Here is a 27,452-nt window from a genome sequence, read left to right as displayed (position 1 = left end):
GCCACAAACATGTCTGTGCTGTTAAGCAAGATTATATGCACAGAACTGTGTATTAAGAAACATGCGAAAGTGATGACGGATTCTTGTGAGGGCGGATTCTTGAAGAATCGCAGTCTGGCACGAAAATGTGGTGAGCTGAACTTAAGACTGGGAAAAAGAGAAACCGCAATTTTGTAATTTATTGAAATACGGTAATACTTCGCCCTTCCTCCCCAAGGGAGCCCAGGGCACAATTTAAAAGCAAAAACACAACAGATCAGAAGGTCAGCGGTTTGAATCCCCTCAAAGGGGTGAGCTCCCGTTGCTCAGTCCCTGCTCCTGCCAACCTAGCAGTTCGAAAGCACGTCAAAGTGCAAGTAGATAAATAGGTACTGCTCCGGCGGGAAGGTAAACGGCGTTTCCATGCGCTGCTCTGGCTTAGTCATGCTGGCCGCATGACCCGGAAGCTGTACACCGGCTCCCTCGGCCAGTAAAGCGAGATGAGGGCCGCAACCCCAGAGTCAGTCACGACTGGACCTAATGGTCAGGGGTCCCTTTACCTAAGGAAAAGGGGGAGATTCCGGGATCAAAACAGAAATGGACGGCTTCTGTAAATCCAGGTCTGTCCCTGGAAAATAGGGACACTTGGAGGGTCTGAAAACAGTTATTGGTTGTTAAATTTGAACAACAACAACAACAATGTTAGGGAAGGCCACCTCAGAGCATGTGCAGAGCACCCCCTCTGAAAGGAGCCATTTCCCTCCTCCTGCTCAGCTTTGTGTCTTTTCCATCTCTCACCTAGCGAGCTCCCCTTGCGCGCCCAAGCATGTCGGCCCTGGTGCCATGGTGTGCGTCTGCAACGCAACTTACTGCGACATGATGGGCCCCCTCTCCCTCCCGCCCGAGGGCACCTTCGTCAAGTACCTGAGCAGCAAGGCTGGCAAGCGCCTGGAGCGAAGCATAGGGAAGCTTTTGGCAAACCGGAAACGCTCAGGTAAGGAGGGCCTTCTCTAAACAGGTGGGTTGGAGGAAGAAACCTGCCGCTCCATCAGGCTTTCTCTTCCTCCGTTGTTGCCTGGGAGTAGCTGTGCCACCAGACTGCTTCAGCAAGAGAGATGGGAACTGAGGCTCATCAGCTATCCCCAAAGCCCAGCTCCATCAGGTACTTCTTGTCCCTGAGCTGTGCCAGCTGGTCATTATAAATGCCTAATAACTGGTGCCCGATTTAATTTCCTACAGTGGTACCTCAGGTTACATACGCTTCAGGTTACAGACTCCGCTAACCCACAAATATTACCTCAGGTTAAGAACTTTACCTCAGGATGAGAACAGAAATCATGTGGCGGCGGCGGGAGGCCCAATTAGCTAAAGTGGTGCTTCAGGTTAAGAACAGTTTCAGGTTAAGTATGGACCTCCAGAACGAATTAAGTACTTAACCTGAGGTACCACTGTACTTTCTTCCCTTGTTGTCCCGTCCTCCTTGCATGTCATGTTTTCTTAGACTGTAAGCCTGCAGACAAGGACTGTGATGCTTTAATTTCTTGCATGTTTTTATTTAAATTGCATTTAATTTCTTCATGCATAGGGACGCGGGTGGCACTGTGGGTTAAACCATAGAGCCTAGGACTTGCCGATCAGAAGGTCGGCGGTTCGAATCCCCGCAACAGGGTGAGCTCCTGTTGCTCAGTCCCTGCTCCTGCTAACCTAGCAGTTCGAAAGCACGTCAAAGTGCAATTAGATAAATAGGTACCACTCTGGAGGGAAGGTAAACGGCGTTTGCGTGCGCTGCTCTGGTTCGCCAGAAGCGGCTTAGTCATGCTGGCCACATGACCCGGAAGCTGTTCCCTGGCTCCCTCGGCCAATAAAGTGAGATGAGCGCCGCAACCCCAGAGTCGTCCGCGACTTGACCTAATGGTCAGGGGTCCCTTTACCTTTAAGCCTTTTTTTGGAGCAGGGTACAAACGCTGTCAATAAATATAGATCGATATAAGAAGATTTTGGGGTTGGCTTTGACAGCCAAACTCTTTAAGTTCATTATTGGTCAGAGGAGAATGAGTGGAGGCAGGAACCAGTCAAAGCAAGGAAGATGTTTATTTTTCTGTTGCAACAGAGTCGCCCCCACCTTGCAAGAGAACAAGGATGTGTGACCATTTTTAAGGGCTTCAGAAATTGCCCAGCCCCTTAGCCAAAGACCACCTACAAGCACGTCTACAACAGAGAGTGTGGCTTGTGTCCTCTTTGTCAAGATACCTGATAATTCTTGCTGACTGGCCCATCCTGGCCAGTTTGGGCCATTCTTTTGAAATGGTAAATACAGCTTAGTTCTTGAATTGTCTCAGAGCTCCTCTATTCATGCGAGAAGTCCATCCATGCTCAGGAACTTGGAAGGATTTTGCAAGTGAAAAGAACCACTGGGAAATGTTTCTACTGCAGAGAAATAATCTTGGGTCATTTTTTAAGAGAGCCAAGATGGCTTTGGGATTAAAAGGTAAAGGAACGCTGACCATTAGGTCCAGTCATGACAGACTCTGGGGTTGCGGCGCTCATCTTGCTTTATTGGCTGAGGGAGCCGGCGTACAGCTTCCGGGTCATGTGGTCAGCATGACTAAGTCTCTTCTGGCAAACCAGAGCAGCGCATGGAAACGCCATTTACCTTCCCGCCGGAGCGGTACCTATTTATCTACTTGCACTGGTGTGCTTTTGAACTGCTAGGTCGGCAGAAGCAGGGACCGAGCAACGGGAGCTCACCCTTTCATGGGGATTCGAACCGCCGACCTTCTGATCGGCAAGTACTAGGCTCTGTGGTTTAACCCACAGCACCACCTGCGTCCCGGCTTTGGGACTGCTCTCCTGCAATACCTTAAACATGTGGTTTATGAGCATAAGTCTGCGCATTTACCTTGTGCACTTAGGAACATTGATTTAGATTTTTTATAACACAATAAAGGACTGACTGTGTACCACATTTGGCCAAATCCTGAACCACATCAGGCCAATTTGCGGGGCGAGGACGATTGATTTGAATAGCTGGGGATTTGAGGGGCGAGGATGATTGATTCAGATACCTGAGGACGAATACCTGGGTCAGGGTGGGCCTCCATTGTCAATCCCCAACATGCTAGCAAAACATAACCTGGCAGGAGTAAACAGAGCCGTCTTTAGCATAAGCGCTGCCGGGGTGCAGAGATCCGCCCAGCACCCCCAAATTTAGTTTAGCCCCCATGTATTTCTAATTACTCCAAAATGTGTTTCTTGCTTAGCATTTGTCGCAAAATGAAGAAAAAATGCAGCTCGTGGAATTCATAGTGTGTGTCTGCTTAGGTGAATTTTTGCGGAAATGGAAAACTAAAATTGATTGCTGAAACGCATGTGAAGTAGAGCCCTAAGTACTAAGTAGTTAGTCAAAGAAAATGCCGACAATTAGTGAAAATAATTTTTTTTTTTTTAACGAATTCTCTAAACGGATTTGAACTGTAAGTGATGAAATTAAAACACAATTTGCAATGTTTCACTCGGGGTCAGCGGCACCTTTGGCACGACTGATCTTGGTAGCGTGACATCAGTCGTGTCAAAGGTGCAGCTGACTCCACTGCTGCTGCTGGGCGCCCCCCAGAATTCGGTGCCCAGGTGCCCCACACCCCTTGCACCCCTAGGTAAAGACGGCCCTGGGAGCCAAACCTGCTCTCAGTCAGGGCGGAGGAAAAAGAAGTAGCAACTCTTTCTTACCCCACCCCACCGCAATGGACTCAAGGTTATTTTGGGCTGGGTTAGAGGCAATTGGGGGCCGAGATCTGGTCAGAGGGAAGCAAGCTACGAGCGGCTCTAGTAACCTCTTCTTCTCCCAGACCTAACTCACTTCCTCCATCTCTACCTCCTCTGAAGGGCTCCTGTATTCCTACAATCCCTGCGTTCGCTACCAGTGTATTAAAGGTTTTGGTGGCTCCCACACAGACTCATCCACAATTAATATCCTGCAGTTGTCTCCACCAGCCCAAGAGCTCCTCCTCCGGTCCTACTTCTCCAAAGACGGTAAGCAAATCCAGAGGTTTGTATTTATTTAATCCATAAATAGATGCACTTAAAGTCTGCTGTTTCCCTCCCCATCTCTCTGCAGGCATCGAGTACAACCTTTTGCGCTTGCCCATTGGCTGTTCGGACTTCTCCACTCGCCCGTACTCTTACGACGACGACTGCCCCGACGACTTTGAGCTGAAATGTTTCAGCCTAGTGCAGGAGGACACCAAGTTGAGAGTGAGTGGCGCCGGCTTGAAAGGGGAGTCCTCTGTTCCCCTCCTGTGGTTCTCCCAGATACCAATAGCAGACTCCCTTCTCCAGGGGCCAACCTGAGGTCACATTCACACCACAAAAATGAAAGCTTTATGCTGATGCTTTCAACAGCCATGAAAGGCCTCTGACTGTCCCTAAGGACTCTCAGCACCCTTAACAAAACTGCAGTTCAGGCTTGTTTTACAACAAAGAAGAGCTAAAGTTACAACGAGAAATTCTGTTTTAAAAACTGAAATGTAGCTGTGTGGAACAGCCCCAGGACAGTTCGTGAAAATTCACCAGTGTTTTAAGATGCACCTTTTCCCCTAAAGTACAGTCGTACCTTTGATCCTGAACGCCTTGCGAGTCAAACGTTTTCGGCTCCCAAACGTTGCAAACCTGGAAGTGAGCGTTTCGGTTTGCGAATGCTCTTTTGTAAGCCGAACGCCCGATTTGGCTTCCGCGGCTTCCGAACATTTTGGAAGTCAAATGGATTTCCGGAATGGAATCTGTTTGACTTCCGAGGTACCACTGTACACATTTCTGCAAGTAGATTTCCCTAACATAATGTATTTCTGTATCTTATTTTCATGAATGCATACATATTCATATAATATACATTTGCATATATACATACATATATATGTATATACATACACATATGTATACAATTATGCATTTCCCACCCCAACATTTCCCCCTAATAGACACGTTTTGATAAATGTTATTTGGTTGGAGAACCCCATTGCAAATTTCAGAGAAGTGCCCATTCCGACAGATAATTCTCTGCCTCAGCTCATGCGAATTAGTGCGTGTTGCGCTGAAACACAAAAACCAAACTGGATTTTGCCTCCATCCCTACGCACACCCTAAAACTACAAATCCCCTCAGGGGTTATGCAATTCCTCCAGAGGCTACTCAGGAGAGGAGAGCCTGGCCAATGGGGTGACTTTTTGTGGGGCTGTGGATGTTGCCAGACCCCCAAACCCAACTTGGAAGTCTATAGGGATTTTCCTGCTCGCCCCCCCCCCCAGGTGGATGAGAGCACAATCTCCACCCGGCTTCCCTAAGCAGGTTAAGAAGGAAGGTCCGCCTCCCTTCGCTGGACCTTTAGCAAAGGTTTGCCTCCATTTCCATCCAGCAATGTAAATTCCTCGTTTGTTTAGACCAGGCTTCCTCAACCTCGGCCCTCCAGATGTTTTTGGCCTACAACTCCCATGATCCCTAGCTAGCAGGACCAGTGGTCAGGGATGATGGGAACTGTAGTCTCAAAACATCTGGAGGGCTGAGTTTGAGGAAGCCTGGTTTAGACACTGCATTTTAAATTTGAATGCCATGCCCCCAGGGACTGCACTCCATGCTTAACCTGCCCCGCTCAATGACGTCCCTGGGGCTGGCCCCCTAGGCCTCAGGTATGGGCCCTAATATTGAAGCACATGAAAATATAGTGGTACCCACTTAGGGCGGAACAAGGACCAGACAGACACAGCTTTGGAGAAAAAGAAGGTGAGGGTTTATTGCTGAGCAATAATGGACCCAGTTGGAATCTTTTCCAAAAGATTGGGACCCCGAAGCATACAAATCCTGAGGTTATATACCTAAGCAAATCACAGATCATGAGACAGTCATGCATGCCAGTGAAAAATAACCAATTAGTGCTTCTTGCCATGCCCCTGGCCATGCACAGAGTTCACTCCCAACTTCTGCTTTCCATTGTCTGCACAATGATGCACAGTCTGGCCTTTTCCCTAGTTCTGACAGAACGGGGAAATGAGACTCAGGGAGGGAATCTTCTGGCACTACCCCCCCCCCCCCCGCCGCCGCCTATGCATTCTGCCTCATGTAGGGAGTTTTTGTGGTTCGGCCATTCCTGTTTCATGGACTATTTTAGCCTGGATTTGAGGGGAAGTTTGTACCAGTGTCATCTAATTCATGGCTTCCCCTTTTCTCTAAGGTGCAAGGATGTTTCTAGGTAAAAGGTCGGTTCTGGACTTGCGGTTCCAAGCAGTTTGCAGTTAGCTTAGGCAAAAGCTTTTCTTGATTCAAATGGATTATAAAATCACTGTAAGCCCTGTTATGTGTGAGCATATATGAATATATTCATTACTGATAACTGATTATATGAATAGCATACGGGTAGCCCCCCTTTTCTTGCTTCAATATCTCTGAGATGCTCCTGGATCTGCTCACTGGATCCCCATCACCTCTCCCCGTAGATTCCTCTCCTTCAACGCATCCTGGCCTTATCTAAGCGACCCCTCTCCCTTATTGCCAGTCCATGGTCTAGCCCAAGTTGGATGAGAGTCAACGGCAAGGTGGAGGGCAAATCGAGGCTGAAGGGGAAAGCCGGAGACATGTACCACAAAACGTGGGCCCGCTACTTCGTCAGGTAACACCCGTTTGGTCCGCCAGCGCACATGCGCACACACGTTCTTTGGAGAAAGGGAGGGATGGGATGAGTCGTGCCACAGAGACCCGTGGCTTGGAGCTGCCTCAAACGCTGCTGGCGCCCTGACCCCGAATTGAGACGTGGGGGAACCCGAGACGCAGGCCAAGCGGTTAATGCAGTTTCACATGCAACCCCAAATTACCCCAACAAGAACTTGGGGGGGGGGAGGGCAAATGCTCCACTCAGCAGAAGGAGAGGTCCCCCCCCAGAATAACAAAACTGGCTTATTGCAATTCGAGCATCTCATGCTGTTGTGGTAATTCTACTTTACAGAGTTGTGTGGAATTCGTTTGACCCTGTTTAGTAGTACTGTTTTTCTCTCGGTGAAAAGGCTGTGGGAGATACCCGGCTTAGAGCCGTGGTTCCCAACGTGGGGTACAGGCCCCACAGGAGGGCAATTTGATTTGGGGAGGGGGCAATTTGAGAATGAGTTATTAACAGTGAATGGCGTTTTAGGCTTCCTCCACATGAATAGTTCACTTTTTTAATAATAAAAATTATATGTCACGGGTGTGTGTGTGTGTCAGGATATTATTATTATTATTATTAATAATAATTATTATTATTAATTATTATTATTATTATATTGTTATTAATAATAATACCAAACTCATCTAGCTAGGTTTTCCCAGCCTCTCTGGGTGGCTCCCAACAGGATATTAAAAACACAATAAAACATCAAACATTAAAAACTTCCCTAAACTGGGCTGACTTCAGATACCTTATAAAGGTTAGATAGTTGTTTATTTCCTTGACATCTGCTTAGGTGGGGCATGGCAAAAAAAAAAAAAAAAGGTTGGGTACCACTGGTTTAGAGTTTAAAAGAACACACGGCTTTGACTTGGCTGACGACGCATCTCTTTGCCCTGGCTTTTGATGCCTGAGCTGTATATTTCTTTAGGACCCACCTTATTTCAAGTTTTTTCAAACTGTTTTTAATACTGTGTTTTAATGTTGTAACCCGCCCTGGGAACTTAGGGCGAAGCGTAGTTAAAATAACAACAACAACAACAACAACAACAACAACAACAACAACAACACCCTCCCCATCTGACTGGGTTTCTCCAGCCACTCTGGGTGGCTTACAGCATATATAAAAACATAGTCAAATGTTGTTATTATATGCACTATATGGTGTATATTTGATGATGGAATATATTAGCTGATGTGAAATATTCAAGTGGTCAGATCACAGTGCAGCATTCTGCCTCCTGGTGGAAAAACATACACAAATAAACTGCACTTTAAATGTACATCACAACCTCTAGTGGCATCATCTATTAGTTTCAAAGTAAATAACACTGCAAAAGTCCAACTTGTACATTTGCATCATCAGTGCACAGCAAGATCTGGTTAAAAGAAATGAACCAGAGTAATAGACATATTTCCGATTTCAGCAGCTTCCGCACTGTAAAAGTGCCTGGGAAAGTGGAAGATGTAACGTTAGCAGCAGGGGGAATAGGTCCATTGTAGCTGAAGGCAATGGGACGCAGGTGGCGCTGTGGGTTAAGCCACAGAGCCTAGGACTTGCTGATCAGAAGGTTGGCGGTTCGAATCCCCGCGACGGGGTGAGCTCCCGTTGCTCGGTCCCTGCTCCTGCCAACCTAGCAGTTCGAAAGCACGTCAAAGTGCAAGTAGATAAATAGGTACCGCTCCGGCGGGAAGGTAAACGGCGTTTCTGTGCGCTGCTCTGGTTCGCCAGAAGCGGCTTAGTCATGCTGGCCGCATGACCCGGAAGCTGTACGCTGGCTCCCTCGGCCAATAAAGCGAGATGAGCACCGCAACCCCAGAGTCGGTTACGACTGGACCTAATGGTCAGGGGTCCCTTTACCTTTATCTAGCTGAAGGCAACTTCAGTTCCATTCATAGGAATTAATGCAATGCGGTACTTAAAAGTCCAGAATGTAAGACATATATTAAGAGCTTTTGTCCTCCGTTGTCAACAGACAGAAATTTCTCAGGTCCTGCCAACACTTTTACCAGAACCTCCTTCATGGAGGACAAAGTAGTAGCAGCAGCAGCAACAACAACAACAACAACAACAACAACAACTAATAATAATACTAATACAGTGGTACCTTGGGTTAAGTACTTAATTCGTTCCGGAGGCCCGTTCTTAACTTGAAACTGTTCTTAACCTGAAGCACCACTTTAGCTAATGGGGCCTCCTGCTGCCGCTGTGCCGCCAGAGCACGATTTCTGTTCTTATCCTGAAGCAAAGTTCTTAACCTGAAGCACTATTTCTGGGTTAGTGGAGTCTGTAACCTGAAGCGTATGTAACCTGAGGTACCACTGTAATACTAATAATAATAATAATCTGCAGTAAAGAAGGTTCAATGCCCATTACCAACAAAACTTTAAATTCTAAAGGATGAAGGCCTGCATTAGGACTTTTAACCCCAAAGTCCAGGATTACTCAACTGCTCCACTGCCTCTTTGTAAGCAAAAGGAATAGAAACTTTCATTTAAATTTAAAGTTGAACATTTGGGAATGGGGTAGAAAATCCCTGAGACCCTCGCAGCCCCCTCCCAAAGCATAGCTCTGGCCCTTTTCATGTACTGAGTGCTGGGGCTAACATCCCCTCTTTCCTCCATCTGTTGGGGTCCAGGTTCCTGGATGAATACGCCAGACACAACATCACCTTCTGGGCAGTGACACCCCAAAACGAGCCCAACAGTGCTGTCCTCTCGCCCAGTGGCGACTTCCCCGTCAACCGCCAGACGGCCGAAGAGGCACGAGACTTCATCATCCTAGACCTGGGCCCTGAACTGGCCGCCAGCTCCCACAAAGATGTCCTGCTCATCATGTATGATGACCAGAGGTCCGAAATACTCAACTGGGCCAAAGTGGTAGGTCCCCAGTTCATTATCTCCCATTAAAGCAGCGCTCGATCAAAGCGGTGCCATAGTGCCTGAAATGCATGGTGGCGGTGTGGCCTTGCAATTGTTGGCTCCACCTAAAATTGGCTCTGGGTCCGCCTGCTGTTTGGCTCCCTGGCGTCCACCTCCACCAGATCCCAATGGGCAGGCAGGCCACATGGCGATCTGAAAAGCCAGTTTGCCATCCAAACTGACCCCACCAATGTGACCCGGTGTGATGGCCTGGAAATCTGATTCAGAGGCTGAACCTGAGGAATCCCAGCCTGCACAGGAGTCCCCCCCTCCAGAACCAGCTGAGCCGGGGCAGGGGCTTAAGCCTGAAGGGTCCTCACCTGTGCCAGATCCTCAGGAGCAGACACCAGCTGAATCCGCTTTGGCTCCGGAGGTGATCAAGGACCCATTGCCTGCAGGTGCTCCTCTCCCGGCCCTGTCAGGGGAAGGGGAGGTTGCCTCTGGGTCTGGTAACCCTCCATCCTCTCCTGAGCTGCAGAGGCTCAGGGCAGAGAGGCGGAGGGAACTAAGTTCTTGCAGGAGGAGTGTTCGCCTCCAGGCCAGGAGAGGCGAGTCACCTGTGGACCGGGGCCGCCCTATGCCTCAGAGGAGATAAAGGCCAGCTGGCCAGTCCCAGGTTGCGGGAGCAATGTCATTGGAAACCTGTTCCTGCCGGCACCTTGTCCTGCTTTCTGCCAGAGTTCCTGACCACGCCCAACTCCCTGCCTTGGACCCCGCTTCTGCCTCGGACCACGCTGCACGGTAACCCCCTGGGACCAGCACACCCACATTTTAATCTGAGGAATTCAAGGTGTTACTGGCTGGGGGGAAAGCGAAGGTCGCAGAAATACTCTGTACATGTTCAGAGGGGCTACTGCCACCTCTTCATTCCCTCACACGTTACCGAGCAGGACTCTAAGTGCTGGGGACCAACCCTCCTTCCCTTTCCTCCTGCCCTCCTCTCACCCACCATGGCTGCTGGCTCCAATCTGCACCATGGCCCTTTTAAGCCCATGCCCTTCTGTATCACTCTGTTTCTCTGTTTCTCTGCCTCTGATTCACAGTGGAGCCCTGGCGAATGACATCATCAGGCTGCGTTGCCCAGTCTGGAGCAGGCAACTATATTGTGAGGGGCTGAGAGGCAGGATCCATGTGGACTGGGCCACAAGCACTTACCTTACTGCTCCAAAATCCCACAAACCCCCTTGATGTAATAAAAAAACTATGGGAGGACGACATAGGCTATTGGATTAACCCCACCCAACGGACTAGAATGTGGTCTAAACCTCCCTTTATACCCATATCAGCGAAAAGGAAAGAACTCACCCTGAAACTCACTTACAGCTGTTACCTAACACCAAGGAAACTGTGCTGGTCCCGAGGGTTAACTGTGTAGCGAGGTCTGAGTCCAGTCTGAGGTCAAGGGTGCGGTATGGAGGCTGTCCGTCAAAGCTGAAGCGGGGTCCAAGGCAGGGAGTCGGGTGAGGTCAGGAACTCTGGCAGAAGAGCAGGACAGGAACAGGCTACCAACAATGTTGCTCCCGCAACCTGGGACTGGGGCTGGCCGGCTTTTATCTGCCCCGAGGCATAGGGCAGCCCCGGTCCACAGGTGACTCGCCTCTCCTGGCCTGGAGGTGAGCACTCCTCCTGCAGGAACTTAGTTCCCTCCGCCTCTCTGCCCTGAGCCTCTGCAGCTCAGGAGACGCTGAAGGGTTACCGGATCCAGAGGCAACCTCAGCTTCCCCTGACAGGGCTGAGAGTGGAGCACCTGCAGGCAATGGGTCCTCCATTACCTCAGGAGCCAGAGCAGACTCAGCTGGTGCCTGCACCTGAGGATCCAGCACAGGTGAGGACCCTTCAGGCTCAAGCCTCAGCCCCGGCTCAGCTGGTTCTGGAGGCGGGGACTCCTGTGCAGGCTGGGATTCCTCAGGTTCAGCCTCCGAGTCTGAATCCCAGGCCATCACAGAAACGAGCGCTAATACGCCCAGGAACCTCACCAAATTGCTGGAGAGGATGCACCTCCACAGGCACATACCTCCACATGTGGTGAGAATGTCCCAAAATCCAACTTGCCTGGACAGCAATCATACAAGAAATATGCAAAATAACTAAGCAAGTATTAGAGGTCACCCTTGAACTGGCCCTACTAAACATGTTCCAAGATAATAATGCCCACTCACATCATAAAGAGCTCATAACCCACCTACTCTCAGCAGCTACAAACAACATAGCCAGACACTGGAGAGACCTGTCAGGAGTAATCATGGACCAATGGTATCAAATAGTATGAGAAACAGCCTTATTAGAAAAACTAACCGATAAACTGAAACAGACAGGGGGCCAAATAGAAGAGGACGCCTTCACCCCGGTATGGCTCCCCTTCATCACATACATAGTCCAACAAGAATCCGCCAACAGCATACGAATCAATCTGACTAACCTGATTCAAACACACACACACACACACACAAATCTCACAACAGCCAGCCAAAGACAACCAACCACACCCTAGGCCACCCCAACCTTTCTCACCACCAAGGATACACAACGAGTGAAAAGTAAGAGAACCCATACAAGTAACGCTGACACAAAACTCCACACGTACACTAAGTAGAAGAACAGAAACATAACCACCCCACCCCACCCCACTCACCATTTCCCCTCTCCCCCCCTCTTTTATTCCTAGGTAAAGGTAAAGGGACTGGGGACGCAGGTGGCGCTGTGGGTTAAAGCCTCAGCGCCTAGGGCTTGCCGATCGAAAGGTTGGCGGTTCGAATCCCTGCGGCGGGGTGCGCTCCCGCTGCTCGGTCCCAGCGCCTGTCAACCTAGCAGTTCGAAAGCACCTCCGGGTGCAAGTAGATAAATAGGGACCGCTTACCAGCGGGAAGGTAAACGGCGTTTCCGTGTGCGGCTCTGGCTCGCCAGAGCAGCGATGTCACGCTGGCCACGTGACCCGGAAGTGTCTCCGGACAGCGCTGGCCCCTGGCCTCTTAAGTGAGATGGGCGCACAACCCCAGAGTCTGTCAAGACTGGCCCGTACGGGCAGGGGTACCTTTACCTTTTAAAGGTAAAGGGTGAAGGGACCCCTGACCATTAGGTCCAGTTGTGGCCGACTCTGGGGTTGCAGCGCTCATCTCGCTTTATTGGCTGAGGGAGCCGACGTACAGCTTCCGGCTCATGTGGCCAGCATGGCTAAGCCGCTTCTGGGGAACCAGAGCAGCGCACGGAAACGCCGTTTACCTTCCCGCCGGAGCAGCACCTATTTATCTACCTGCACTTTGACGTGCTTTCGAACTGCCAGGTTGGCAGGAGCAGGGACCGAGCAACGGGAGCTCACCCCGTCGCGGGGATTCAAACCGCTGATCTTCTGATCAGCAAGTCCTAGGCTCTGTGGTTTAGCCCACAGCGCCACCCGCGTCCCCTTTTATTCCTAACATAACATTAAAAAGCAAACATTTACCTTGGAGACCCTGCCTAGCCTCTGCGATCGGCCACCACCACCTTTCTCTCCCTCACGGCGATTTCAAGTCAGAAGTCGTGATGGCTTTACAAATTCCATGACCTCCCCGGTAAAACCGGGGCAGTTGAGGGGTGTGCAGCCGCACCCAATCATTTTGGAACGCTGCTTTTGACTCGGCACTCCATCTTTCTTTGCCTGAGCAAGGAGAAACACATCAGCCTGCCATTAACTTTAAGGTGGGGTGGAGGGGTGGGAGACAATATTTTTAAATTGCCCCCGCCCACTGCACAAGCCAAGGGATAGGCAAAGGACACTCAAATTCCTTCCTGCCTGGTGCAAATAAGAATGAAAGCTTTGGCCCTCCCCCCCTCCTTTGGCAGATCCTTGGAAACAGCAGTTCCGCCAGGTACATTGCAGGCGTTGGAATCCACTGGTACTACGATCCCACAACCCTTCCGAGCCTGACTTTGGATCCCACACACTCCCTCTTCCCCAATTACTTCCTGCTCTACACGGAATCTTGTAACGGTTATCCGCCGAATGTCGTGAGAGTGGACCTCGGGAGCTGGGACCGGGGCGTCAAGTATAGCCAGAATATCTTGGAGGTAAGGTACTGCTACCCATGGGCCCACAGTGGCAGCAACTTGAGAAGAGGGAGCTTTCCGAAAATCTTCATCTGAGGGGTGGGGGTGAGCGAACGCGCTGCGGTGCCCACGCAGGTTAGGGCTGGATCTACACTCATGTTCTTTAACGTTAAAGGTAAAGGGACCCCTGACCATTAGGTCCAGTCATGGCCGACTCTGGGGTTGCAGGGCTCATCTCGCTTTATTGGCCGAGGGAGCTGGCGTACAGCTTCCGGGTCATGTGGCCAGCATGACTAAGCCTCTTCTGGCATACCAGAGCAGCACATGGAAACGCCGTTTACCTTCCTGCCGGAGAGGTACCTACTTATCTACTTGCGATGGTGTGCTTTCAAACTGCTAGGTTGGCAGGAGCTGGGACCGAGCAACAGGAGCTCACCCCGTCACGGGGATTTGAATCGCTGACCTTCTGATCGGCAAGCCCTAGGCTCTGTGGTTTAACCCACAGCGCCTCCTGCGTCCCTTCTTTAACGTTAAGGGAGGGTTAATGAATGGTTTTGGCAACAGAGATGGACATACGACATCCTACATCTTTACCTTGATGGGAAAAAGCCAAGGTAAAAAACATTTTAATGAACACGTGTGCTCTGTGATGTTCTAGAATGACATACAGCGGAAGCTCGGTTTTCGAATGTAATCCGTTCCGGAAGACCGTTCGACTTCCAAAACGTTCGAAAACCGAGGAGCGATGGGCAGTTGGCAAAAGCCATTGAGAAAAAAAAGAAAAACACGCAGCGGAAGTTGTTCGAAAACAGAAGCAATCACTTCCGGGTTTGGGCCATTCAGCTTCCGAGATACTTGAAAACCGAGGTTCCGCTGTATCTAATATAATTATAATAGCGGGAAATAACTCCAAACAGGTCAGTGTAGATCCAGCCCTGGATGGAAGTGGTTTTGGGGGGGAATCTGGCAGAAGTCTTTTCCCAGAGATGGGACCCTTGGGACCTCTTGCAGGCTCTGCTGTGGAGCCCCCTGCCCCTTCCCCTTGGTGGGCCACCCCCTCCTCCCTCCCACCTCCCTGGCTGACCTTTGCCCTTTGAGCCCTTGCAGAACATCAGGAACCATGTTGTGGGTTGGATCGACTGGAACGTGGCCCTGGATATGCGCGGGGGACCCAACTTCATTGAGAACTTTGTGGACAGCCCAATCATCGTGAATGCTGCAAAAGACGAGTTCTACAAGCAGCCCATGTTCTACCACTTGGCTCATTTCAGGTACGGCTTCAGAGGGTGACTTTGGCTGTAACTGCCCCCCAAGGATGCCCCTGAGGGTAATCAAAGAAGCTCCGTGGCACCGGCATAATGTACCTTTTCATGTAGCTATCTTGGTTCTGGTAATTACGACTGTTAAGTTGTGGGTGAACATATCAGACGACACAGCGATTCTTCAAACAGCTCTTGTTTATTCACAGGCCAGAACAGAACTGAACTGAAGGGTTCAGCCAGCCTGCTTATACAGAGCTCCAGTACAACGCAACTGTAACAATTTTCTAAAACTATCCAATCACTGAACATCACTTTCGATCCCTTATTTGCATAACTATCTACAGTATCCCCCTGCTGGTCCAGGGTGAGAACTTCAGTACATAACAACGACAATTAAAGCTTAATTAAAAATGCTAATTGTCATAATTATCTTGGGCTGTTAATGCTGTGCGCGGCTCCGCCATAGGCTCAAGTAACTATATATGTGTAAAAAAAGCATATATCAGCCTCCCTCATTCCCAGAAAGAAACACAAACCCTGGGTGAGCTCTCCTTGGAGAATGGGGTAGCATGGAACAATACACACATTAATACAGGCAGAAAGGTCAGTTTGCATTTTGTAGTGCAGAAAGTATTGATCTGATGTGTGGAGACCTTTCCTATTCTACTTAATTCAAGAGGGTTCTGGAAGCTTCTCTGTGTGAAAGAAACAAGCAGAAGGTTCCTGATGTTTGGGTTATTCCTTCAGAGAAGCTGAGTACAGCTGGCTTAAACTGGTTCTCTTATCTCTTTCTGTCAAGATCATGCTGACTATAAAAATAGACCACAAGGAGCCTAGGTTTGACCTTCTCTTTCAATCTCTTTTCCTTCTGGTGTGGTGTTCTGTACATAGTATGCTTTAATGTCAAGGTTTAGACTTATTATAAGTTACTGTAAGTTTAAGTCTGCTGCAACTGGATTTCTTACGAACAGTGCCAATCCTGAATGTATTGGATTTGTGACCATTATGCTCATTTGCAAAGGGACGTGGGTGGCGCTGTGGAGTTAAACCACAGAGCCTAGGACTCGCCGAGGTTCGAATCCTCGCGACAGGGTGAGCTCCCGTTGCTCAGTCCCTGCTCCTGCCACCTAGCAGTTTGAAAGCACGTCAAAGTGCAAGTAGATAAATAGGTACCGCTCCGGCGGGAAGGTAAATGGCGTTTCCGTGCGCTGCTCTGGTTCGCCAGAAGAGGCTTAGTCATGTTGGGCACATGACCCGGAAGCTGTACGCCGGCTCCCTTGGCCAGTAAAGCGAGATGAGCGCCACAACCCCAGAGTCGGTCACGACTGGACCTAACGGTCAGGGGTACCTTTACCTTTACCTTTACGCTCATTTGCCTTCAGTAGCAGCAAAGCTCTGCTGGATGAAATATTAATTGCCTCTGGCCTATTTTTGGGGAATCCTGCAACGTGTTTAAGTTGTTACTCTGCTAACTATACGTCTGAGTTCTGCTCTGGATCAATACTGAGTAGTATTTCAAAGACAAGATATACTGGGGGTTGCCTCTCCTAGTCGCTACTGCCTACCCCTTGGCCCTTCTCCTACCCCTGACCAACCCCCTCCCTTCACCCCTCACCCACCCCCTTGACTACCCCTACCCCACACACCCCAACTGTACTTTTTTATGCAGATGCGAAGATATACCGACGACACGTGGTTGCCGTATAGAGCACGGCATCGATCCTTTTTCCCCACCACCCTCCTCCTAATTCTCTTTTCTGTCCCCAGTAAGTTCATCCCAGAAGGCTCCGTCCGAGTCTTCCTGGCCTGCAACAGCCTCCTGGGCAATTGCCAACTGCAGACCGAGGGCTTCTTACGCCCGGATGGCGTGGCAGTGGTGGTTGTGCTTAACAAGTGAGTGCGCAGCCTTGGGGAAGGAAGAGCAGGTTGCCTGGCCATCAGCACGTATCTGGGGGGCCCGGGAGAACTTCGGGGCTGGAGCATGCAGCGCATTCCAGAAAAAAGGCTCAGTCGGTAGAGCATAAGACTTAGAATCTCAGGGTCTTGGGTAAGAGCTTGTGGGAATGTTGAGGAAAGTAGGCGAGGATATATTGATTAAATATTATCTCTCCTCACTCACGCTAGTGAGCAAGAAGCAGAACACATTCCTTTGCACATTGTTAGAAGCAAGTTGATGGATTTGTTAGAATCATTTAATAATAATAATAATAATAATAATAATAATAATAATAATACATTTTATTTATATCCCGCCCTCCCCAGCCGAAGCCGGGCTCAGAGCAGCTAAGAACAGTAAAATAATGCAGCATTATAAAATCAATTCATTATAAAATCAGTTTAAATCAAATTAATGGCAACCATTGGGCTAGAGTTCTATGAGGATCACCAAAGAAGGGGTTCAGGCTGTGCCTTCGCCAAAGGCCTGGTGGAACAGCTCTGTCTTGCAGGCCCTGCGGAAAGATGTCAAGTCCCACAGGGCCCTAGTCTCTTGTGACAGAGCGTTCCACCAGATCGGGGCCACAGCCGAAAAAGCCCTGGCTCTGGTTGAGGTCAGCCTAACCTCTCTGTGGCCCGGGACCTCCAGGATGTTTTTGTTTGAAGACCATAAGGTCCTCCGTGGGACATACCAGGAGAGGCGGTCCCATAGGTACGAGGGTCCTAGGCCGTATAGGGCATTAAAGGTTAAAACCAGCACCTTAAACCTGATCCTGTACTCCACCGGGAGCCAGTGCAGCTGGTATAGCAGTGGGTGAATGTGATCCCGCAGCAAGGACCCTGTAAGGAGTCTTGCCACGGCATTCTGCACCCGCTGGAGTTTCTGGGTCTCAAGGGCAGCCCCACGTAGAGCGAGTTACAATAATCCAGTCTAGAGGTGACTGTCGCGTGGATCACAGTGGCTAGGTCAGGGCGAGAGAGGTAAGGAGGCAAGTTGAGCAATGCAGTCTGGCTTGTCCAGATTTGATTGTTCCTGGTAAGTTCCCCTTTCTTTCCCTCTTAAAAATAATAGCAACACGGCAGTCTCCTTTAAAAGTAATGGCAAAGTTTACTTACATTCAGTTCACAGTAGTGTCCTGAAGGCAGGCTAATCTTGTGGTTCCAGTTACGTTTCTACCTTTTGGCTTCCATCCTCTGCAAGGATGAGCTTTGTGCTGCTAGCTAAGAGCCAGCAGAGAGGAAGATGGCAAAAGAGAAAATGGGAAAAGGCGAAAAGAGGAAGACGGCTGTGTGACGAACCCTTTTATAGGGTCTCCCAGGGTCACGCCCATCTACACAGGGGGAGGAGGCTCCAGAACAGGAATGCAAGGAAGTCCTCCCAGTCTGGACCAACATTCCCCTGTGTCTCCACTCTAGGAAACAGGAAATGTTGTATTTGACTGCTACAGTGATGATACATGCCACAGAGCCCCACGTTGGGCTAAAGATTCCTGCATTGTAGGGGGTTGGGATGGATGACCGTCGTGGTCCCTTCCTGCTCTACAATTCTATGACGGTAATCTATGACCTAGGAAACCCGGGGAACCCATGCTACAGCTTGAGGCTAGCTGCGGCTGGGCTGCGGCTTTCAAGCTGCATGCACAGTCTTCTGAATAGTGATAAAGAAATATTAAAGGCGCTCTGACCCAAATGGAGACTCAAGCTTCATTCCGGCTCTCTAGAATGGGCCAGACAAACTTGAAGGTTTTGGTTCCACTCTGGAGATCTGGCAACCCTACCTCTTGTTGAAAGCAAGGCAGTTTGCATCTCCCTACCAGCTGCCTCCCTTTTGACTGCTGGCTTGTTGGGACTCAGATATACCGTATTTTTTGCTCCATAAGATGCACCTGATCATAAGACGCACCTAGTTTTAGAGGAAGAAAGGGGGAAAGCCCCATTTTTGGGGGGATCCGCTCACAGTTGTGCAGCTTCTTTTGCAAAGGGGGAAAGCCCCCTTTTTTAAGGATCAGCTCAAAGTTGTTGAGCTTACTTTGCAAAGGGGGAAAATCCTGTTTTTATGGGGTTCAACTCACAGTACTGCAGCTTCTTTAGGAAAGGAAAGGGAGCCGTTTCTACAGTTTCCAGACAGATAATCTAATCAGCCTGTCACATGTCGCTGGGGAAACAAACAGCCTCCATCTGCAGAACATTGAACAATGGAGGCCTGGGCCGGAAAGGGTGCCTGTGATCGACCACACATTTGCTCCATAAGATGCACAGACATTTCCCCAAACTTTTAAGGAGGAAAAAAGTGTGTCTTCTGGAGCGAAAAATACGGTACTTTTTTCTGCCTGCCCCCCACCTTGCCACCTGGGCTCATTACCTGGCGCATAGACCATGGGTTCACCTAGCTCAGAACTGTCTGCAGGGACACGCAGTGGCTTTCTAGGGCTTCCAAAGAGGGAGTCTTTGCCAGCTCTGCCGGGAGATGCCAGGGATTCAACTGGGGCACCCCTTGCATGCCCAATCTGCCCACTTCCCAGTAGTGCAGAAATCCACCAGGAAGCCTGAGGCAACCCAGCCAGATGGGTGGGTTATAAATAAAGAAATTATTTTAAAATACATAAAACATTTCAAGGGCGCCCCTACCTTTTCCTGGCAACTCTGGTGGGGATAGGGGTGGTTCTGTGCCCCGCGCCATCCCAACCCCTGATCCAGACCTTTCCTCTGTCCCTCAGGTGTATCTGGAATGTGCCTTTCAGCATCTCAGATGGTCAGCTTGGCTACATTGAGGATGTCGCTCCGGCCAACTCTATCCAGACTTACCTGTGGAAGACTTCCACTACCTGCCTCGGAGGAAAGGAGCAAGCGACATGCCTTCTCCCCACAAGGTGACCTGGATGCATGGAAGCAGCCTCAATCTCCCCCCTGCCTCACCCTGCAAACCTCAAGATCATGGGTAGAGCCTGGTCGTTGTTGTAGGAGGTGAGGACAGGTGACCCCCACCGAGGCCCAAAGTCACCCCCCCCCTAAAGCAGGCTTTTTTTTTTTTTAAATATTTTTATTAAGTTTTGCATAACTATATTTCACAGACATACAACAGACAAAAGTAAATGAAATAAACATAAAAAGAAAAGAAAAAGAACATAAAATACGTACAACATAAACAACACAACTTTAACAACACAACATTAATTTTACAACTTAAAGAACACAACATTAATTTTACAACAACATTGATCGACTTCCCTTTATCTCGATTTCGGATAATGTTATCTTAATTATCTTTCTGCTGTATCTATTCCAAAATAAAATTTATAACGTAGTAAGCGTTATCTCATGCCTACTGTGATTTTTTTTTTTTAAATACATCTATATTTCTGATTAACATTTTGATTTTCCCCATGTCTCTATTTCCATATATATTCTAAATTTATCCCATTCATTACTAAATTTTGTACTTTTTTGATTTCTTATTTTCTGAGTCAATTTTGCCAATTCTAAGTAATCCATTAATTTAAATTGCCACTCCTTTAATGTTGGGGTTTTTGCTGTTTTCCAGTACTGTGCTATGAGGGTTCTAGCGGCCGCTGTTGCGTATTGAAGAAGGGTTCTATCTTCTTCTTTAATATCTTTGCCAATTATCCCCAGCAGGAAGGTTTCAGGTTTTTTAACAAACTTATATTTGAGAATTTTTTTTAATTCATTATAGATAGATTCCCAGAATTTTTTGAGAATCTCGCACGTCCACCACATGTGAATAAATTCGCCCTCTTTATTCTTACATTTCCAACACAGTTTGTCGCCTGTTCTATAAATTTTATGCAATTTTATCGGCGTTATGTACCATCTGTACATCATCTTGTACATATTTTCCTTAAGTGTCGTGCATGCTGAAAAGTTCATATCTTTACACCATAAAGCCTTCCATTTATCAAACTCTATATTATACCCTAGATCTACCGCCCACCTCACCATCACCTCCTTTACTTCCTCATCCTTGGTGTCCCACTCAAGCAACTGGTTATACATTTTTGATAATAATTTTGTTTTACTTTCTATTATTTCAATCTGGAATCTAGATTTTTTCTCATTTATTCCAATCTTTTTGTCTTCCGTCCACATTGAATTTATTTGATGATATTGAATCCAATCAGTCAACTTATTTTTTATTTCTTCGTATGGTCTAATCCTCCACCCAGATTCTGTTTTGGTTAGTAAGTCCTCATACGTCCATCGTTCCCCCTCAATGTTTAATTTTTTAATTGTTAAAATATAAATTGGTGATAGCCACCAGGGTGTCTTCTGCTCCAGCAATTTTTTATTCCTTTCCCAGACTTCCAATAGTGGCCCTCTGAAAATATGGTTAGAAAAACCTTTATGAACCCTTCCCTTATCTCGCCATAGATAAGCGTGCCAACCGAATCTTAAGTTAAACCCCTCTAGATCTAACATCTCTCTATTTTTAATGACGATCCAGTCTTTTACCCAACAAAGACATGCGGCCTCATAATATAACCTCAGATTTGGGACCGCAAGACCCCCCCCATCTCTTTGGTCTGTAAGCAATTTAAATTTAATTCTGGGTCTTTTTCCCTGCCAAATAAATTTGGAAAGTAGTCTCTGCCATTCTTTAAATATTGCAATTCCCCTAATTATTGGAATGTTCTGGAATAAGAAGAGTAATTTGGGTAATAAACTCATTTTAATTGCCGCCATTCTGCCCAACCACGAGAGGTGTAATCTGTTCCATATATCCAAGTCCTTCATTATCTCTTTCCATGTTTTCTTATAATTATTTTCCATCAAATTTATATTTTTCATAGTTATCCAAATTCCAAGATATTTTACTTTTTTGGTTATTTTAATTCCAGTTTGTCTTTCAAGCTCATTTATGATGTCTTCTTTCATATTTTTAGTCATTATTTTGGTTTTTTCTTTGTTCAATTTAAATGCCGATAGTTTTCCAAATTCTTCTAGTAATTTTATAACTTTGCCGATGCTCTCCTTTGGTTCTTCCAATGACAACATAAGGTCATCTGCATATGTTTTCAATTTATGTTCATTCGCGCCGATTTTTATACCACGGATCTCTGGGGTTTTCCTTATCTTATTTGTAATTGTCTCTAAGACTATGATAAACAGCAGCGGTGATAGAGGGCACCCCTGTCGAGTACCTTTTGCTATTTCAAACTGTTCTGTCAGGTTGTTATTTATAATTAATCTGGCTCTTTGTTTGCTCTAACTCCTTCTAGGAATGTGCCCTCTATCCCTGTTTTTTCCAGACATTTTATAAGAAAACCCCAGGAGACATTATCGAAAGCCTTCTCGGCGTCGACGAACATTAAAGCGGCAGGGATTTCGTTATGACATTCTAGATATTCAATAATGTCTATTGTGTGTCTGATGTTGTCTTTTATTTGTCTATTAGGAAGGAAGCCGGCCTGATCACTGTGTATAAGGCTAATTAAACATTTTTTAAGTCTATGTGCCATTATATCTGCAAAGATTTTATAATCATTGTTCAGTAGTGAAATCGGTCCTTAATTCTTAATATTAAGTTTATCTGAATCTGGTTTCGGGATCAAAGTAATGTAGGCTTCTTTCCAGGATGTTGGCATTTTTCCTCCTCTTAATATCTCATTCATAACATCACATAATACTGGTGTTATATATTCCTCTAGGACCTTGTAATATTTAGCTGATAAACCATCTGGTCCTGGGGCTTTTCCTAATTTCATCCTCTTGATCGCTTCTCGAATTTCCTCTATTTTTATGGGTCTGTTTAAGGCGGTTCTTTCTTCTTCTGTTATTTTTTTTGGACTATTTTCTTCTAGGTATTTTATAATGTTCATTAAATCTTCTTCTCTTTTGTATAAGTTCATATAAAATTTAAGGAAGTGCTTTTTTATTATTTTAGGATCTTCCAGAACTTGATCATCTACTTTTATTTTATTTATGATGCTACATTTTCTTCTTTTCCTCAGTTGCCACGCCAGAAATTTTCCAATTTTATTTGCTGATTCGAAGGACTTTTGTTTCATTAACTTTATTCCCCATTCAACCTCTTGGCTTATTAATGTTGAATATTGTATTTGGAGCATTTTATATTGTTGCTTATGGCAATCATCTTTTGGATTTTTTATCATATTTTTTTCACATTCTTTCAGTTGAAGGATTAATTCTTCTTTTTTTCTTTCCTTAGCCTTTTTTCTTTGGGAGTTTTGTTGTATCAGGAGACCTCTTAACACTGCCTTACTGGCATCCCATACTATATCTATTCCAGTCTCTTTGTTAATATTTAAAGCAAAATAATCTTTTATAGTGGTTTTTGCTTTTTCGATTACTTCTTCTTTTTCAAATAGGTAGTCATTCATTCTCCATCTGTACAGACCTTGGGTCTTCCATTTTAATTGTAATGTTATTGGGCTGTGATCCGATAAAGTTCTGGGTAAAATTTCACATCTCTCCGTTCTTATTACTAATTCTCTCAAAATCCATATTTGATCCAGTCTGCTCCAACTCTGGTGTGGTTCAGAGAAGTGGGTAAATTGTTTCGTTGTGGGGTTTCTATATCTCCATATATCTATTAAGTCCAGATTTTCTTCCAAATCATTAAACGATTTTGGTAATTTCCCTCGGTTTAAATTTTTTTTCCCTTGTGTTTCTATCTAATTCTGGTGTCGGCACCGCGTTTAAATCTCCAAGTAGGACTAGTTTGTTGTTATCTAAATCTAATAAAAGTTGTTCCAATTTTTTAAAAAACTCCATTCTATTTGAGTTTGGGGCATAGACTGTTACCACATTTATTCTCTCTCCCTGGTAATTAATTTGGATTCCTAAGATTCTTCCTTCCTCATCTTTGCATATTTGTTTGGGTTCTAATTTCTCTTTCGCATAAATTACTACTCCTCTCTTTTTCTTAGAATCTGAATTAATGAATTCTATTCCCAACCTTTTATTTATTAGAATATGCTTGTGTTTTTTAGCAACATGGGTTTCTTGGCAACAAATGACATTGATGTTTTTTTTCTTTATAATCTTTTCAAATTTATTTCTCTTGGGCTTATCGTTAAAGCCGTTCACATTCCACGAAAAAAACTTAAGAGACATTTTGGGTTATTGCTAGGTTCACTTTATCCTTATTTCTGCTTTATAATCTGGTATTATTCCTTCTTTTAGATTCTCTGCCTTCTCCTTCTTCTTCTTCCTCCGACTTTGAATCCTCCGTTTCCTCCTCTGACCCCCCACCCCCACCCCCGGCTCCGTCCCCCCCTGCCCCCCCCCCCACAACCAGGTCACCTCCTTGCTGTCTTGCCTCCTCTCTACCCCTAAAGCAGGCTCAAAGCTTCACAAAGCTTTTTCAAAATCATTTTTCTCAGCAGCTAAAAGGCATTAGCTAAGCATCAGAAACATTTCGCTCTGCTGTAACAAAAGGTCGCTTCTCAGGCTATAGTTGACCTTGCCAAACAGTACATTTGACTTGCAGCTTTCTTTCCGGGACTTATGCCAGAACAAGAGATTGAAACATATCTGAACACTCTGAACCCCCTTGGCTTCTCACCCCCCCTTTCCCAAGACAGCTTTCTGTTCATGCTCAGAGGAACTCATGGGCAGGACTCCTGAGGGAGGAGAAAAGGGGGAGGGAACTAGAAAGGGGTATATATGCTTGTGCACATGACTGTGAACTCGTGCATGCTTTTTGTGAAAACAAAAAATTCCTTCTTCCTTCCTTCTTCAGATACACGTGTGCATGCACACGAAAGCTCATACCTAGAACTAACTTAGTTGGTCTTTAAGGTGCTACTGGAAGAATTTTTTGTTTTGACTATGGCAGACCAACACGGCTACCTATCTGTAACTGGAACTATGGAATGCTTTTTGTGAGTTATCACACTTGCTCCTTCTACCAGTTCATGGATGGTAGAAAGAAAGCTTTTTCTCTGAAACTACTCCATGAGTGTCTGTTGACTCCCACTTCCCTTTCCCGGGCGCAATATTTTTCCCACCCGAGGGCAAAGCCTCATAAGGCTACATTGTCAGGCTTTGGGGAATCAGATCCCTCCCCCGGTGGCAGTAAATAAGCAGATCAAACGAAAGGAGTGTTCTTACCAGTTAGTTCTTTAATAATCACAGCGAGAGACAAAGGAATGCATATCTCTCTAGAAATGGCGGTGCTCCCAGTAAAGGTTTACCCCTCCTCCGTCCCCATTAATCTGTGTCATTCCTATGTTGGGTATCCTGAGCTTGCTGCCGCTGTGCTCTCTGTTCTATCACTCTTGGAGCCCGTCTAGTCCTAGGCGAAGGGGGGTCAGGAATGCTGTCCAAGGACACTGAATCTGCCAGCTGTCTCCCTCCTGGTGTTTCCTCTTCTAGCTGTTCCTCACCCAGTATTTCCCAGCTTTTCCGCTCTGGACTATGCCCTTCTGCAAACCACTGTTCTGAATCAATACTGTCCTCCTGCCCTTGGGAAGCTTCAGGAGAAGGGGGCAGCGGCTCCCACCATTCCTCCTCAGTCCAGCCCCTGGCAATTGTTGGGACAATGTGGAAAGGAGGTGAGACTCTGCCCAGACCTGGAATAGGAAGAATGGAGGCTAGGAGATGCCTGCTTACAGATTCCCGTGTCCCTTCTGCCACCCCACCAAAAGGCATACATAAACTCTCTCCCTTTTTCCCAAGGCTATAATCAGACACTCATTTATCAAGCATTAAATGTGATTTGAAGCCTCCCTAACGCAGATATCTTTTTCTGCATTCATGTGACTGACGGGGTCCGAGCAGAGAGAACAAGGACAGGACTTGCGTGCTCCTTCTTGGGTTTTGTGCCAGGGGTGGAAGGAGGAATTGGTTTAGTTTATAGCTGGGTTAAGAGCTTGGAGGCTTTATTCTCGAAGTAGAGAGTGGCAGTTTGCATTTCTTAGTGCAGAAAGTATTGATCTGATGTGCAGAGATCTTTCTCATTCTAATTAATTCAAGAGGGTTCTGGAAGCTTCTCCGTGTGAAAGAAACAAGCAGAAGGTTCCGGATGTTTGGGTTATTCCTTCAGAGAAGCTGAGTACAGCTGGCTTAAACTGGTTCTCTTATCTCTTTCTGTCAAGATCATGCTGACTATAAAAACAGACCAGAAGGAACCTGGGTTTGACTTTCTCTTTCTATCTCCTTTCCTTCCGGTGTGGTGTTCTGTTCATAGTATGCTATAGTGTTAAGGTTTAGACTTTTTATAAGTTATTGTAATTTTAAGCTAAGTCTGCTGCAACTGGATTTTTTATGGACAGTGCCAATCCTGAATGTATTGGATTTGTGACCATTATGCTCATTTGCCTTCAGTAGCAGTAAAGCTCTGCTGGATGAAAAACAATTGCCTCTGGTCTGTTTTTGGGGGAATCCTGCAACGTGTTTAAGTTTTTACTCTGCTAACTATACGCTGGAATCTGCTCTGGATCAATACTGAGTAGAATTCCAAGACATCTCTCCTTCTGTATTCAGAATTTTTGCGCTTGTGCTATTTTACATATCATGATGTTTCCATACTGTATCGTAAAGGAAGGCATTAATCCCCTTGTTTTGCATGGACGATTGCTTGTTCTTAGGATAAAGGACAACAAAAGAACATCGGACACAAGGGAAACTTCCCCTTAGCTGAGCCAAACCACTGGCCCATGCAGCTCAGTACAGGCAACTCTGATTGGCAGCGTCTCCCCATCATTTCAGGCAGGAGATATTCCTATCCCTTCTTGGAGAAACCAGAGATTGAACTAGGAATATGCAAAGCTGGTGCTGTATTCCAGAGCTGCATCCTTTCCCATCAACTTGGGTATTTTGAGTTTTCCAGAGAACTGAAAAGGAGGTTGGGAATAGTCTCCCATTCGAAGTGAATTATTTACTTATTTCCCACCCTTCTCACCCCTGGGTGCGTTACAGCGATAGAATATGACATTAAAAGTTTTACATGTGTTTCGGAAGAGATGAGGTAGGTAGGTGAGATAGACAGGAGCTACTCTTTGGGTTTAGAAAGAGTGTTTGTTGCATAGTGCTAAAAATGTGTACGTGGTATTTCCCCTACAAGAAGAAGAGAAGAAGAGTTTGGATTTGATATCCCGCTTTATCACTACCCTAAGGAGTCTCAAAGCGGCTAACATTCTCCTTTCCCTTCCTCCCTTCACAACAAACACTCTGTGAGGTGAGTGGGGCTGAGAGACTTCAAAGAAGTGTGACTAGCCCAAGGTCACCCAGCAGCTGCATGTGGAGGAGCGGGGACGCGAACCCGGTTCCCCAGATTACGAGTCTACCACTCTTAACCACTACACCACACTGGCTCTTGGTCACCTGGGTGCCACTAAGACAGATGGAGTCTCTTGAAGCTCCATCACCACAGCTGCCTCCGCCACCTCCCAAGTTACAGGACAGAATTAGCACCCTCCCCGCAACCCCCCACCCCCTCCCCCAAAAATTATTCACAGGAAATCTGCCAGATATTTGGCAATTGCTGCAGAAGGCACTATTGTGCTTCAAACATCTCTTCCCTTGCTCAGGCCAACCAAACGAAAGGGGGGGGGGGGTTGACAAAAACAGTCATATGTCCAGAGACCCAGCCAAGATTATTTGTGCAAAGTTTTAAGATGAAAATCTCGTCAAATGATTTCACGAAATGCAGCCACGGGGAAAAA

At 46.8% G+C, this 27,452-nt stretch overlaps 1 protein-coding gene across 7 annotated transcripts in view; it reads left to right on the top strand.

Annotated features, from left to right (window-relative positions):
* LOC307205568 (lysosomal acid glucosylceramidase-like) overlaps window positions 1-19,756 on the top strand; it is a 49,458-nt gene extending 29,702 nt beyond the window's left edge. For all 7 annotated transcript variants that reach the window (XM_079958125.1, XM_079958122.1, XM_079958127.1 and 4 more), the window contains exons 3-11: window positions 782-973; window positions 3,862-4,008; window positions 4,094-4,230; window positions 6,462-6,634; window positions 9,304-9,544; window positions 13,406-13,630; window positions 14,717-14,880; window positions 16,639-16,764; window positions 19,524-19,756. In XM_079958125.1, the coding sequence (XP_079814251.1) occupies window positions 782-973; window positions 3,862-4,008; window positions 4,094-4,230; window positions 6,462-6,634; window positions 9,304-9,544; window positions 13,406-13,630; window positions 14,717-14,880; window positions 16,639-16,764; window positions 19,524-19,680 (1,562 nt within the window). In that variant the 3' untranslated portion in view covers window positions 19,681-19,756. The remainder of the gene's footprint in view (window positions 1-781; window positions 974-3,861; window positions 4,009-4,093; window positions 4,231-6,461; window positions 6,635-9,303; window positions 9,545-13,405; window positions 13,631-14,716; window positions 14,881-16,638; window positions 16,765-19,523) is intronic.
* Window positions 19,757-27,452: the final 7,696 nt, after the last annotated feature.

This window comes from Podarcis cretensis (genome assembly GCF_951804945.1).
Source record: "Podarcis cretensis genome assembly, chromosome: 16".
NCBI classification, from domain to species: Eukaryota; Metazoa; Chordata; class Lepidosauria; order Squamata; family Lacertidae; genus Podarcis; species Podarcis cretensis.
The sequence above is the reverse complement of the archived record's forward strand: the minus strand, read 5'-3'. Positions and strand labels throughout refer to the sequence as shown.